This window comes from Nyctereutes procyonoides, unplaced genomic scaffold (assembly GCF_905146905.1).
Source record: "Nyctereutes procyonoides isolate TBG_1078 unplaced genomic scaffold, NYPRO_anot_genome, whole genome shotgun sequence".
Lineage (NCBI taxonomy): Eukaryota > Metazoa > Chordata > Mammalia > Carnivora > Canidae > Nyctereutes > Nyctereutes procyonoides.
This window is the reverse complement of record NW_026575046.1, coordinates 68,110,600-68,126,121: the sequence shown is the minus strand read 5'-3', so window position 1 is coordinate 68,126,121 and position 15,522 is coordinate 68,110,600. Positions and strand designations below refer to the sequence as shown.

The 15,522-nt window shown below is 42.6% G+C and overlaps 1 protein-coding gene across 4 annotated transcripts in view; it reads left to right on the top strand.

Moving 5' to 3' along the window:
- The window catches only part of STOX1 (storkhead box 1), a 50,450-nt gene that overhangs the window by 31,840 nt on the left and 3,088 nt on the right, over positions 1 to 15,522 (top strand). For 2 of the 4 annotated variants that reach the window (XM_055325604.1, XM_055325605.1), the window contains exons 2-3: positions 8,442 to 8,594; positions 11,271 to 13,605. In XM_055325604.1, the coding sequence (XP_055181579.1) occupies positions 8,442 to 8,594; positions 11,271 to 13,605 (2,488 nt within the window). The remainder of the gene's footprint in view (positions 1 to 8,441; positions 8,595 to 11,270; positions 13,606 to 15,522) is intronic. The other 2 variants (XM_055325606.1, XM_055325607.1) reach the window with 2 other exon arrangements.

Below are 15,522 nucleotides of genomic sequence, written 5' to 3'. Positions count from 1 at the left end.
TGCATTTATGGTAATTAATTTTGACAGCCTTAGAAAACTGACACTGCTGGGGTAAAATCATTAACATATCCAAAGTGGAGGCCTGAAGGGAAGAGAGGTTAGGAAAGGGCACCATGGGGCCTGGAGGGCTTTGGAGGCTGAAGTACTGAGTTTTAGCATCTTTAAAAAAAAAAACAACAAAAAAAAAACAGCTGGTTTGAGTCATGCACATTCTTTCCTCCCAGCCAGGAGCCCCTGTATCTTTAGTCACAATGAGGGTGGCGGTCAAGGGGGGGAAGGGTGCTACAGGCCAAAGGGCTCCCCGAAGTCGGGCCACCTCTGTGTCTTTTCTACATCCCATGTTGTGTCTGACAGCTGAATTATGGGGTCCTGGTCACAAATGGCCCAAAGCCTCTGCAATTTAATTGATAGTGGCTATTTGTGGATCGATCACTTGAGAAGAAAGGGGCTGTTAATTTACTAATCCTGACAGGTCGAAGTATTAGGGAAGGGAGCACTAAGAACCCCTGGTGTTGGAATGGCCCAGCCTTCTGAGGGAAGCCTTTAGCTCTTCAACAGAGGGCATGTCCCAGGAGGGGAGGTATGTGCCTAGGAGTTTAAAATAAATACCACCGCCCTTGAGAAAGAATTCCAGCTTCCATGGGAGATAACCCAACCACCCTTAGATCTACAGCCAGTTTCTGAGTCTTCGTCCTCTTTTTGTTTCTAAATGTGGAGGAAAGTGTTTGCAATCTTTTATTTTGCTAAAATAAAAGAGAGACATGGAGAGGGGCTTGGTTTTGCTGGCCTGAAACCTTTCTTTTTGTTCCAATTTCATTTGATTTTCTGAACACAATAGGTCTAATTAATTTAAAGCCATGGAAATTTGTGCACAGCATCTGATCTCTGATGAGATACACATTGTTACATAATACTTGCATTTTAAAAAGTACAGGATTAATTTTAATGTTAAAGAAATCTGGAAATTCTGTCTTGGATAAAAGTGCAGTTTAAAAATCAGGGGAACTTCTTGGATTACTTAGAACAAAACATCTTTTTTTTTTTTTTTTTTTATTAAACTCGAGTGTATCTGCAGGCTGTTTTATTCATGCTCTATTGTCATCTCTAATGCACATAGAAGATACCTTTCCCACAGTGTGATTCAGTACAGGCGCCTAAAAAGATGGTCTCAGATTTCATGTGTCGGGGTAATTAGCTGAGTTTGAGCGGCTCAGTTAAACCATTGAAAGTCAATAATGCATGAATTTCTGGCAGACTGCCTAGCACTGAGTCCATAAACTTGTATAGGGACTCAACATTTTTATTGTAGAGAGAATTTTGTGTCTTAAATATGAAATAAGTTGTGTTAGGATTACTTTTGCCTAGAATATAATTTTATTGCAAATTCATATATTAGTATGATACAAAAAAAGTCTTGATGTGAGTGCTTTCCAAATTTGCAAAGAAGTCTTCCCTCTTTTTGCATATTTGGTAGCACAGGCTCTCGGGAACCTTGAAATCGAATTCAAGTACCCTGAATAAAAAATGTCAGAATCTAGATCCCACGTGGAGGCCCTCTTAGAATTTGTTTAGGCATCTTAAAGCATAAGATAAATGTTAATATTGGATAGTATTTAACTTTTTCCCTCTAAAAGTACAGGGTTGTTTTATTTTTTAAGGTCTAATTTTTACATAAAACTTTAATTTTGTCCCTCAGTAAAGATGTTTTTCCTCAGAAATTTTCTCGGTGGACAAAGCAAACACAGGATTGGGCCAGGCAGACTGTCACTTGGTTCTGACTTTCTCACTTGGGAGACCTGGGATCACATGCCTTCTTCACATCTGGCTCTTTCCTCCAAAATCGTCAGGATGCTAAACCTCCCCTTCACCTGTCTGATAACCACTTTCAAGATGTGAAAGAGTTTGTTGTTTGAGCCCAGGTATCATTGCCCCTGCGCTAGACCTTCACTCAGGGCTCTGGGACTGACACATTTCTGTTGGCTTGTGCTCCCCACACCCACTATTCCTGGGAAAATAATCTTGCTGTCCCGGCCACTATGCTGATACCAGTCTCGCGTTGATCAGCTTGTTTAATTTTGTGGAAGCTTCTAATTGATGATCTGTAACTGGCAGATTTAGGAGTCCAGTGTCCTTGGCTGAAGATTTTTCCAATACCACAATTTTGGGGGACAATTTGTTTAGTCCAGCAGCTTTCTGGTGAAAGGCAGCCGGGTTGTGTCCATATTTGTCATGAACGTACATTTGGATGTTTCACACCAGGGTATGAATATTTGTGCCTCATGAATTGGTCAGGATGGCTCTTTTAGCCATTTTTTCTTCAGAGATGGAAAACTATCAAGATAGGGTATTCTTCTAGAGGCCTTCCACCAGAGGCATATGGAGGAGGCCTTTGGGTCCTGACAAAGAAGTCACCTCCTTTTCCTCAGAGCTTTGATGAGGACTTTTTTTTTTTTTTAAAGATTTTATTTATTTATTCATGAGAGACACAGACTGAGAGAGAGGCAGAGGAGCAGGCAGAGGGAGAAGCAGGCTCCATGCAGGGAGCCTGATGTGGGACTCGATCCCAGGACTCCAGGATCATGCCCTGGGCCGAAGGCAGGTGCTAAACTGCTGAGCCACCCAGGGATCCCATCAACAATCTTTGACAGTTCAGAACTCCATACTTTCACTTGCTGATTGGCGGCTACATACTACACACATTTAATTTGCCTTGTGCTGTTTTTTCTTCTTTGAAAGTGCATTTTAAAATACTTGTTTTAGGGATCCCTGGGTGGTGCAGCGGTTTGGCGCCTGCCTTTGGCCCAGGGCGCGATCCTGGAGACCCGGGATCGAATCCCACATCGGGTTCCCGGTGCATGGAGCCTGCTTCTCCCTCTGCCTGTGTCTCTGCCTCTCTCTCTCTCTCTCTGTATGTGACTATCATAAATAAATAAATTAATTAATTAAAAAAAAAAAAAAAAATAAAATACTTGTTTTAAAACTCATCAAAAATTTAAAAAAATTAAAATACCAACTAAATCCTTTGGGAGTGTAGCAAGGTAGCAACAAAATTATTCTTTGCAGAAAAGATGGCATTAAATGTAGTAGGCACCAATATATATGGTTGTACTTTGTCAGCATTTTTGTCAGACCAGTCTTTCAGGCCAAATGCTTTTCCCATTTCTGCAGCACCCAAGAGTACAAGACTGTATAAACAGAGAGGACTGTTTACTCTGGCACACAGCCTCTCCTAGCCTTCTGGTCCCTGCAACAGGTCAAGGGGCAAAGGTCCATGGCAGGCCTGCGCTGAAGGGTGCTCTTCAATTACTCCATAGTAATGGAGGATAAAGTCAAAGGACTGGCTTTCACTTGCTGTGAAATCTGCTTACATCTATAAATGGGATATTCTACACAGAAAGTTGATTTTTGGTGGAAAACTCTATTAAGGGTTATTGCATTCTAAAAATCCAAATGCGAAAGTTACTGAAACAAAAAAAGATGGCTAGAGCATGAAAGTGGTTCCTGAGTCTATCACAAATGTCCCTGCGCAGGGTTCGCTCCGCTCTCCTGCACAAAAAAAAAACACCCTTGATGATTTATGCACCTGGAGACGTCTCTTAGCAACGGCTGCTGTGAAGGAAATGTACTGAAAAACTTTCTCCAGGTTTTGGAGGGAGCGCCAAACCAGAGGTTAAATACATTTTAACACGTTCTCTGAAATGCAAAGGACGTATCATTGTATTAATTTGAAGGAGGAAAAAAAAAGGCAATTTGGCTTCCTACTTTTTTTATTTTTTATTATTATGGCTTTAGATTTTATTTATTTATTCATGAGAGAGAGAGGCAGAGACACAGGCAGGGAGAAGCAGGCTCCATGCAGGGAGCCTGACATGGGACTCGATCCCAGGTCTCCAGGATCACACCCTGGGCTGAAGGTGGCACTAAACCGCTGAGCCACCCGGGCTGCCCCTACTTTTTCTTTTAAAGGTTTTATTTATTTATTCATGAGAGACACAGAGAGAGAGGCAGAGACACAGGCAGAGGGAGAAGCAGGTTCGATGCAGGAAAGGCATCGAGGCAGACGCTCAACCGCTGAGCCACCTAGGCACCTCACTTCCTACTTGATATTACCTTTGTTTACTCTTAAAACACTCTTTTGCTATGTCGCAGTGGGAATTACGAATAGAATTTTTTAAAAAATATTTTATTTATTTATTCATGAGAGACACAGAGAGAGAGAGGCAGAGACACAGGCAGAGGGAGAAGCAGGCTCCATGCAGGGAGCCTGACTTGAGACCTGATCCCAGGACTCCAGGATCACGCCCTGGGCCAAAGGCAGGCACTAAACCGGGGCGCCACCCAGGCATCCCACGAATAAAATTTGAGTGTGTCTTTGGATTTGGCAGTCAGGATTCTTTATGAGAAGTTGTTTGGGATTTTTAAAATGTAAGAAAAAAGTTCTGTTGGTCATATGTCTCTGCTTGAAAAGGAGAAGGAAAGTAGGTTCTGAAAAATCTATTTTTAATTTTTTATTTTGAATTGATTTTCGATATATGGGAGATTGCAAAGAAATGTATAGGAACATCCCATGCAGTTCTTCCCACCAGCCCCATGTAAAACCCATTTTGACTATTTTTTTTCCAAAGAAAAGAAAAAAAAGCTAAAGGGTTGAGCTAAAAAATGGGCGGCTTAGGTCTAGCCCAAAGGCACAGTGGAGACCCGGGTGCTGGACCCCCACGTTTGGTTCAGCTTCCTTGTTTCATTCGCCGAAAAATGGACGGCTACCGGCAGGGGGCGCGGCAAGGGCATGGGACGGGGACACTCCAGCCACTGTCTCTTTACTTTTAATGCTTCCTCCTCCCCCCATTTCAAAATTCAAAATGACTGGATTTAGGGTTGGGCTGGGGTGAGGCTTGAATGTGGGTTGTGGGGTTGAGCCACACTTCTTAGGTTTTGTTTTGTCCTATCCTTGCCAGGTCTCTAGCCCTTATCTTTCTAGGAGAGGCCTTTCTCCCCCCTCTTTCTGAATTAAGGACTTCTCATCTGCATGCAGGTAGTGATAATGGCGAAATCAATTTAAAATCATATACAAGAAAAAAAAAGCGACTTAGCCCGTTTTGGGGGAGGATGAAGAAAGATCTATGAAAGTTTAAGGTCACTTATTTCAAACTAAGCACATGGAGTTACGTGAAAGAAGCATGGAACTATTTGGGATTGTACTTTAATCCTATATTTTTTTCTGGTTGAGGAGAGAGATGAAAGTAAATCCCGGATGCCGGGGGGAAAAAAGGCAAAGAGGGAATGAGGAGAGGCAGAGGCTTATCCTTAGCTTAGAGGTAAGACTTTCTAGAAGGATTTTGAGATTCGGGTCATCTACTGTCCCACTTGGACAGTAAGTTTCGTAGTACCATCTCTTATCACTGCCCTTTGAAATGTTAATTGACTAGCCAGTCATCCTAGCTTTTCAGAATGCTATAGGTATCCTGGTATCCATCTACTGGAATAGCCACAAGCACTCAAGAGGAGATCCTAACCTAGGTTGCAACAGCAGTTCTGCTCTGTGTTATGACCTTCTGTGTTCAGAGATGCCCCAGCCTGCCTGACAGAGAAGCTTAAGTACACAGTGAAACAGCCCAATGTTATGTATAATGGCAAACTGCTTATCAGTGTCCTTATGGAAGTCTTCTATCTTCATGCAGATACAATAAATACTATGGGCCACTCACCAGCTCTGGCTACAGCCCTTCACTCCTTGCCAGTGCTCACCACCTGCCTTCCCCCTCAAAAACCAGTAAAAGTATTGGCTTCTCCACTATCATTGGGAGAGGCAATTGCAGGGTGTAACCAAGTTTTCTCCATTCTTTGGCTTCCTCTTGGCTACTCTTGACTCTCCAGGTAGCCCCAGGACCATGTTTATTTGTTGAATGGTTAGCTACTTTAGCACTGCCATCATCAACACACGAACCCTCTACCATTCCCAAGCAGACCTCACCTGGGAAGTTGTTAGAAATGCAGAATCATGGGCTCTGCTTCGGGCCTTCTGAATCCGAGTCTGTGCATTAGCACAAGCCCCTGGTGATTCTCATGTGCACATTAAAATGTCAGAAGCATCAATGGCCTCCCTGGCTCTCACTCTCTTCTATTCCAGATTGCCACTTCACCTGCCGGAAACCATACTTAAATCATCTTGAGGCTCAGGGTTTCTTCATAATCTGCTAGTATACTCAAAGAACAGCTCCTCAAACCCCCTTTCCACTCTTCAGCTCCTCATTCCTGTTTTTTTCTCCTCCCATTCCTATCCCCTCTCTCCCTGCCTTAACTTTGCAGAGGCCAGATGACCTTGCTGTGCTAGAATTTGTTTCCTTCTATGCTTCAGTATGTTTTTGGCCTTCTACCACTCTCTATTCTTTTCTCAGGTCCGGATGCAGTAATATCTTCCTTATTTCTAAGGCACTTCTACTGGCACCTTTTGGGCATTCCTAATCCCCTCTTCTGGGATCTTGGTGCCTTACTGGTCTTCTCTTTCACAGAATCATGTGCATTGTTTCCGCTAAGCCCTTCCTTTTTGCATCCAAATGTGCAGAGATCTTTTAAGAAAATCACAACATACACACACATTCACATTCACTTGATCCTACTCCTGGTTTGTGTTCTATTTCTCCTGTTTCAGAATCAGATTTTTCCGACAAACTGTATAGAACAGTGGCTTATAATTTGGGCAGTTTTGACCCTCCCCCCCACCCTTCTGGGGACATTTGGCGATGTCTGGAAACATGTTTGGTTGTTGCGACTGGTGGAGATGCTACTGGCATCTAGAAGTGGGTAGAGGCCGAGGACAATAATAAACATGCTAAAATGCACAGTACAGCCCCGCACAACAAAGAATGATCTGACTAGGCAGGCCATCTTGGATTGCCTTTGGCTTTCTTGGTCAACACACCGAAAATCCTATGCCTCAGGAAACCACTCAGTCCTGGCCGTACTGAGATGCTTGGTCACCTTATATCTGGTCCCAAATGTCAAAAGTGCCAAAGTTAAGAAGCCCTGCTCTAGAACAAGGGGATCCGTTAACTTTACTTTTTTTTTTCTCACCAACTCCCTTCTTTCAACCTGACATTTAGTTTGTGTTCTTTTCTATGAAAAGTTTTCTTGACACCAATGGTCACCTTCTCATCAAGAAATACAATGGCCTTTTTCCCTCCTCCCTCAACCTTTTTGATCCCTTTCAAACATTTTTGGAGACTTTTTCTCATACTCTTACTTCTCTCCCCCCTTCTCTCTTTTGTGGGTCCTTATTTTCCACTATCTCTTGACTGTAGATAGCCCCATAGTCCAGTGTTTCTTGCCTCTCTTCCTATTTCTTCTACTGAAGAATTTATGCCACTCCTTAGCTTCACATCTCCTCTGTATTAGTTGATTCCCAGATCCCTTTCCTGAGCCTTAGTCTTTTTTTATTTATTTTTAAATATTTTATTTATTTATTCATGAGAGACCAGAGAGAGAGAGAGAGAGAGAGAGGCAGAGATACAGGCAGAGGGAGAAGCAGGCTCCATGCAGGGAGCCCAATGTGGGACTTGATCCCGTGTCTCCAGGATCATGCCCTGGGGTGAAGGCAGGGCCAAACCGCTGAGCCACCTGGGCTGCCCCCTAGTCTTTCATTTCCAAGTAATTGAATGGTTCTCTTGGCTGTTCAGCAGGATCTAAAACTCCTAACATGAGTAGTAGCAGGTTAAGAACACTTATTTAAGATGATGGCAAGAAGCAAAGACAATACAGTTAGCTTATACTTCCAGTCTGTCTTCCATTTTGGTCTGATAGAACATATAAACTCTATCCAAACAGTAACTCTATTCATGCTTTTATATACCTTGTGATTTCCTCCTTCCATGGTTTTGCTCCATGTCTTAATGCTTTTGGAAAACATTACTGCCCTTTCTTCAAATCTTCCTAATCATTCCAATCAGGAAAATGTGGAATGATGCAAATACTGGGTTAGGAGTCAGAAGACCTATTTCTGTCTCCCTACTTTCTGACCTTGGGACAATTACTTGAGCTTTCTTTGGCTTTCTATATTTTAAGTAAAGAAGAATCCCATCCCTGGCTGCTTTGGATAGCTCATATGAAAAAAAATGCCTTGAAAATGTGAATTACCATATAAGCATTGTCCAACCTGAAATCTGATAGTGCTGTGTGCCTTTTATCTGGAAACTTACTATCTCTTGCATGTAAAGTAGTGACAAATTCTATAAACGTCTTAGAAAGTAGGGACCCGAATGTAAACCTTTTTCTTCTATGCTTTCTGTCATTGTTCATGTCATGTTATCAGATTCTGAGGAAAAACTGATGAAAAAAAAAGCAATTCCGTGTGCTATTCAGTTTTTATTCTTGATTCACTAATTCCAAAGAGTTTCTACTACAAATGTATCATCTTTCCTTTTTTTTTTTTTTAAACCTCCGATTAGGTGATGTCTTTCCAGTGCAAATGAATCCAATAGCTCAGTCTCAGTTTATACCTTTGGCTGAAGTCCTTTGCTGTGCTGTATCTGATATGAATGCTGCTCAGATTGTAGTGACACAGGAATCGTTATTGGAGCACTTGATGAAACACTACCCAGGTAGCGTGACAAGTTTTATTAGTTCATTGCATGTGTTTGCTTTCTCTTTATAAATCATCTTAAATATGTAAATAAACTGGGCAATAACCACTTTTTTTCTTCTGTTGTCGAACCTTGTATTAGAGCCCTGCTAGGAAAAGGCCTGCACCAACAATTTGAGAAGGGCATTTTTTTAAAGATTTTATTTATTTATTCATGAGACACACACACACACACACACACACACACACACACACACAGACAGAGAGAGACAGAGAGAGAGAGAGAGAGGCAGAGACCCAGGCAGAGGGAGAAGCAGGCTCCATGCAGGGAGCCTGACGTGGGACTCGATCCTGGGACTCCAGGATCACTCCCTGGGCTGAAGGCAGGCGCTAAACCACTGAGCCACCCGGGCTGCCCAAGAAGGGCATTTTTCTTTTACTTTCCAGATGAGCTTTTTAGAAACCAGTTCTTATGGCAATAGACAAATTGTACTGTAGAAAAGAGTACAAAGCAAAAAAAAGGAAAAGTTTATCTTCTCCCCCACCTCCATCCCTTTCTTCCATTGCCACTTCCCAGAGGTGATAGCGCCTATTGTTTTTTTTTTTTTAAGATTTTATTTATTCATGAGAGACACACAGAGAGAGAGAGAGAGAGAGGCGCAGAGACACAGGCAGAGGAAGAAGCAGGTTCCATGCAGGAAGCCCAACATGGGACTCGATCCTGGGTCTCCAGGATCACACCCTGGGCTGAAGGCTGCACTAAACCGATGAGCCACCCAGGGATCCCCGACAGCTCCTATTGTTTATCATCTACTGTGTATATGTTCATAAATTGTATTTGAGTATATGTATTCTTTTAATAATATAAATTGAATCATTCTTTTTTTAATTAATTAATTTATTTATTTATGATAGTCACACACACAGAGAGAGAGAGAGAAGCAGAGACATAGGCAGAGGGAGAAGCAGGCTCCATGCACCGGGAGCCCGACGTGGGATTCGATCCCGGGTTTCCAGGATCGCGCCCTGGGCCAAAGGCAGGCGCCAAACAGCTGCACCACCCAGGGATCCCTGAATCATTCTTTTTTTAAAAGATTTTATTTATTCATGAGAGACACACACACACACACACAGAGAGAGAGAGAGAGAGAGAGAGAGAGAGAGAGAGAGGCAGAGACACAGGCAGATGGAGAAGCAGGCTCCATGCAGGGAGCCTGACTTGGGACCTGATCCCGGGTCTCCAGGATCACACCCTGGGCCTGAAGGCAGACGCTAAACCACTGGGCCACCGGGGCTGCCCTGGATCATTCTTTACAGTCGGTCTGTGCCTTGCCTAAGTTAAAAAAATATTTTGGAGGGGTGCCTGGGTGCCTCAGTCAGTTGAATGCCTTACTCTTGATTTTGGCTCAGATCATGATCTCAGGGTCGTAAAACTGAGCCCTGAGTGGAGCTGTACAGCACGCTCCAAGTTCAGTGAGTAGTCTGCTTGAGATTCTCTCTCTCCTGCCCTGCCCTACCCCCCATGTGTACACGTTCTCTCAAATAAATCTTTTAAAAAAAGTTTTGGAGATCTTCCTGTATTTTTTTTTAAGATTTTATTTATTTATTTATTTAGTTCGTTAGTTAGTAAAGATTTTATTTATTCACGAGAGACACACACAGAGAGGCAGAGACACAGGCAGAGGGAGAAGCAGGCTCCATCCAGGGAGCCCCACGTGGGACTCGATCCTGGGTCTCCAGGTCCACACCCTGGGCTGAAGCCGGTGCTAAACCCCTGGCCACTCGGGCTGCCCAGATTTTATTTATTCATGAGATATACAGAGAGGCAGAGACATAGGCAGAGGGAGAAGCAGGCTCCCTGAGGGAAGCCCGATATAAGACTCTATCCTAGGACTGGGGTCACAACCCAAGCCAAAGGCAGATGCTCAACCACTGAGCCACCCAGGCGACCCTTTCTATATTATTATATATCAATTTATTTCATTCTTTTCACACCTGCATGATATCCCAATGCATGGATGTATAATAGTATTTTTAATTTTTCCCATTATAAAATGAATATGCTTATTGTAGAAAAATCAAGAAAATATAGAAAAGTAACCACTTACAGTACCACCACCCAAAGAAAATCAATGTTAATATATTGATGTATTTTCTTCCAGTGTTATACAAACATGTTTCACGGTATAAATACAATTTTGAACCCTGCTAGTTAGAAAAAATTTCTTTTAAAATCGTTACCTTCCTACTTTGAGAAACTATCATAATACAGATATTAGGTAGTTTGCCTTCAACCTGGCACAGACTGGTTTCCATTTTCTCTTTAGATTCTTACTAAGATTTAAGCAACGAGGCTGCAGTTTTCAAAAATTCCCATGTTTGCTTCCAAGAAATCAAAATTTAAATTCATGATGGGGTTGTAGAACTTGTTTGTATTCAAGTGAACTCAGATTTTTTTCTCTACTTAACCATTAATTTACTACTATCTATTTGTGTAGACCAATACTCAATTAAATTGTCACTATTATTGATGCTTCTGTGGCATTTTACTTACATATATTAATTGGGTTACAGTTAGCTCTGGTTTCATCAAGCAAATGTGTGGTCATTTCTGAGTTACTGATTTCACTCATCAAAGTGTTTTTTTTTTTTAATTCAAAATCTATCGGTGCAATAAAATGCTTGTTTGTTTTAGGTATTGCAATCCCATCTCAAGATGTTCTGTATACCACCCTGGGAACTCTGATTAAAGAAAGGAAAATTTATCACACTGGAGAGGGATACTTCATAGTCACTCCTCAGACTTACTTCATCACAAATACAACCCCCCAAGACAGTAAGAGAGACCAATCAGATGAAAGTCACCCAATGCCAACTCGCATTACATATCTGGTGAGCATGGCGAGCTGTACGGAGTTAGCGGAAAACACTGCCCACATTTCCCATTGCCAGTCTTGCCGGTGTTTCCCTGATCCGTGCCCTCCGAATGTAGAGACACCCGCTGCTGCAGAAGTGGCTAGGAAAAGCCAGAAAGATCTTCAGGAATCCAAATCTTTGGTTCAGAATCGAGCAGTTTCAGTGTCTGAGCATCACATCTGTGAAAGTGCCAAACCATTACCATACACAAAAGACAGAGAAAAAGGCAAGAAGTTTGGCTTTAGCCTCTTGTGGCGTAGTATATCCAGGAAGGAGAAGTCCAGAACAGAGCACAGCACTTTCTCTGCCCAGTTCCCACCAGAAGAATGGCCTGTTCGAGATGAGGATAACTTGGACAATATCCCTCGAGACATTGAACATGAGATTATCAAACGAATTAATCCCATTCTGACCGTTGACAATTTAATCAAACATACAGTCTTAATGCAAAAATACGAAGAACAGAAACAATGTAATAGCCAGGGCACTTCCACTGATATGCTGACGATTAAGCATAAATATACTTCAAAAGAGGGAGTTAGGAAAAGGCGGGGCCAGTCTGCAAAGTCTCCGAGGCGGCGAGGAGGCCATTCTCAGAGGGAGAGACACAAAGTCAGGAGTCAGGGAAGTGAGCCTCAGCCCGGAAGCCTCAGACTGCAGAAGCATCCCAAGCTCCCTGCCACACAGCCCACCCCCAGGATTAAGAGCCCAAATGAAGCAGTAGTTGAGAAACCACTGGAGAATCTATCAGTGCTGGGTTCCCACTTGATTTACAAGAAGCGAATTAGTAATCCTTTCCAGGGTTTGCCTCACCGAGGGACCCCAATAACCAAAGGGCACAACATCCAGAAGACCAGTGACCTAAAAGCCAGTCAGACTGGACCAAAGGGAAAGCCTTTCCAAAGGTCAGGATCTCCGGATTCCTTAAGAATCTTTGAGAGTGAAGCCAAACAACCACATGCTGAGCCATGTAAAGATAAACCGGTGGCGGAATCCATTTATATGAGTGACTCTACTGTCAAACCTACCAGTGATGACTTAAGAGATCCCCTCTTAAATTACTGTCAATGTAGTGTTTTGCAAGATGGCAGTAAATGTTCCTTTAGGAAAAGCATGTTGAGATATGATGTATGTGGTGGAAAAAACGAGGTAATCCCTGAGGTCTTGAGGAAAAGTTATTCTCACTTTGACGCCTTAGGGGAGGCAAAAGAAACACAGCATGTCCTGTTATCACAAGGCCCCCCCTCCGTAGGCCATACATCCTCTGCTTGTAGCCTAGTTGATAAAACAATACACCAGTTCCAAAATCTTGGTCTTTTGGATTACCCAGTTGGTACGAACTATTTGAGACAACCTGAGAGACAAGACGGAGACTTAGAAGACGTATCAGTGAGAAAGGCACTTGTCCAGGAAGCAGAGACTGTAAGTCTAGAAAACGAAGGGCTTTCTGATGATAATCAGGCCTTGTATCGGAATGAATTGGAAGATGATGATGGTGCCTGTAGTTCATTGTATCTAGATGAGGAAGACTTTTCTGGGAATGAGGACTTATGTCAAATGCTGCCTGGCCACATTCAGTATTCCTTTACGGGGAGAAGCAAGTGGAATCATTTGGGAAAACAAAAAGTGACCAAAAGATCTGTGACTGAGTACAACAGCAAAATACACAGGTCTGAGCTGCAGGTGCTGAAAGGAAATGAGTGTTACAGACCCTCTGGGTTTTTCACTAACCCAGGTGAAAGCCAAACACCTAATCTCTTGGCTGGAAGCAGTGGCCTCAGTTCGGGGACTCAGTCCAGTTTTAACTATGAGGAAGAACCTAGCTTCATGACCTCTGGCCAAACTGAGGGAAGTACATTTGATTACTATAGCACAAAGAAAGCCAATTCGGAGACTGAAACCCTACAAGACTCTATTGGTGACACTGCAAAGAAACCGACTAGCTGGAGTCTGAGTGCTCAGAGTCAGGGAATGAGAAGGCAGTTCACAGAAAAGGTAGTTTTCACCACTTCCCATATGCCAGTGTTGGCTCAGGATATCCAACGTGAACACAGCCATTTGGAAGGAGCAGAAAATCATAGCATGGCAGGAGACAGTGGCATAGATTCTCCACGGTAAGTATGTGGACAAGTGTTTGATGGGCCAGTGTTCCTCAGGAGTTATTAAAATCAAGGATGTATTGAATTATCTAGTGGGAGACTCCTGAATAAACTTTTTATAGTGATATACCAGCCTTTACTGAATAAATTGTATACAATTACAATGAAATATCTTATATAATAGGATAAAGTTCATTATTTATGTTAACCAAAATTTACTACTTCTAAATCTTGAATTATTATTTTTAAGATTTTATTTATTTATTCATGAGACACACAGAGAGAGGCAGAGACACAGGCAGAGGGAGAAGCAGGCTCCATGCAGGGAGCCTGACATGGGACTCGATCCCGGGACTCCAGGATCATGCCTTGGGCTGAAGGCAGCGGTAAACTGCTGAGCCACCCAGGCTGTCCTAAATCTTGAATTATTTCTAAAAAACAGGAATGAGCTGCTATAAATGAAGCGCTTTCTGAACTGAAGGTTGGAAGTTTTCACTTATATTTTTGGTTCTACACAGGTTGAGAAAGAGATGCAGCTACTTTCCACCAATATTATCCATGCTAATTTGTTTAAATAACATTGTTTAGATTATGAAAGTAGTATAATCATAAGAGAATGTTTGAGAAGTCCTGAAAAGTGGTTTTTAAAAAAGATTTGAGAGAGAGAGAGCACGCCAGTGGACAGGGGCAGGGGCAGAGGGAGAGGAAGAGAAATCCTCAAGCAGACTCCTGGCCGAGTTTGGAGCCTGACATGGCGCTTGATCCCAGGAGTCTGAGATCATGATCTGAGCCAGAGTCAAGAGTTGGATGCTTAACTAACTGAGCCACCCAAGCACCCCAGTACTGAACACCTATAATTACTCTACTGTTTAGATATTTTTTAAAAGTCCTTTTATATTTTTATCTTTTATATGTGGTATATTTATAACACTTGAGTCTGAATATATTGATCTATTTATTTTGTTTAAATGTTTTACCTATACCGTAGTTCTTATTTTGCATGGTGCTTTTTTCAAATGATAGTACATTGTGAACATTCTCCTCATATTCTTAGTTTTCAAAAAGTTCATCTTAGGGGCACCTGGGTGGGTTGGTGGTTGAGCATCTGCCTTTTGCTCAGGTCATGATCCCTGGGGTCCTAGGAGCGAGTCCTGCATCATGCTCTCTTTAGGGAGCCTGCTTCTCCCCCTGCCTTTGGCTCTGGCTCTCTGTGTCTTTCATGAATAAATAAATAAATAAGATATTTTTTAAAAAGCTCATCTTAAAATTTGGCATATATCTTTACTAGTTTTTTATTACATAAACTTGTGTGCTTCATTTTGAAGTAAAGTAATACAGAAATGTAAAGGATAGGGGTGCCTATGTGGCTAAGTCAGTAAAACATCTGTCTTCAGCTCAGGCCATGGTCTCAGGGTTCCTGAATTGAGTCCCATGTCAGGCTCCCAGCTCAGCAGAGAATCTGCTTCTCCCTCTCCCTTTGCCACCCCACACTCCGCTTGTGTGCTCTCTCTCTCTCAAATAAATATTTTTTTAAAAAAGGAAATATAAAAAGTAAAAATGGAGACACCTGGATGGCTCAGTCAGTTGAGTGTCCAACTCTTTGATTTTGGCTCACGTCATGATCTCAGGGTCATGGGATCAAGCCCTGTGTTGGGCTCCACGCTCAGTGGGGAATCTGCTTGAGATTCTTCCTCTCCCTCTGTTCCTCCCTCAGCTAGTGCATGTGCTTTCTCTCTCTAAAATAAATAAATAGGGCAGCCCGGGTGGCTCAGCAGTTTAGTGCCGCCTTCAGCCAAGGGCCTGATCCTGGAGTCGCAGGATCGAGTCCCACGTCGGGCTTCCTGCATGGAACCTGCTTCTCCCTCTGCCTGTGTCTCTGCCTCTGTGTGTGCGTGTGTGTGTGTGTGTATGTGTGTCTGTCATGAATAAATA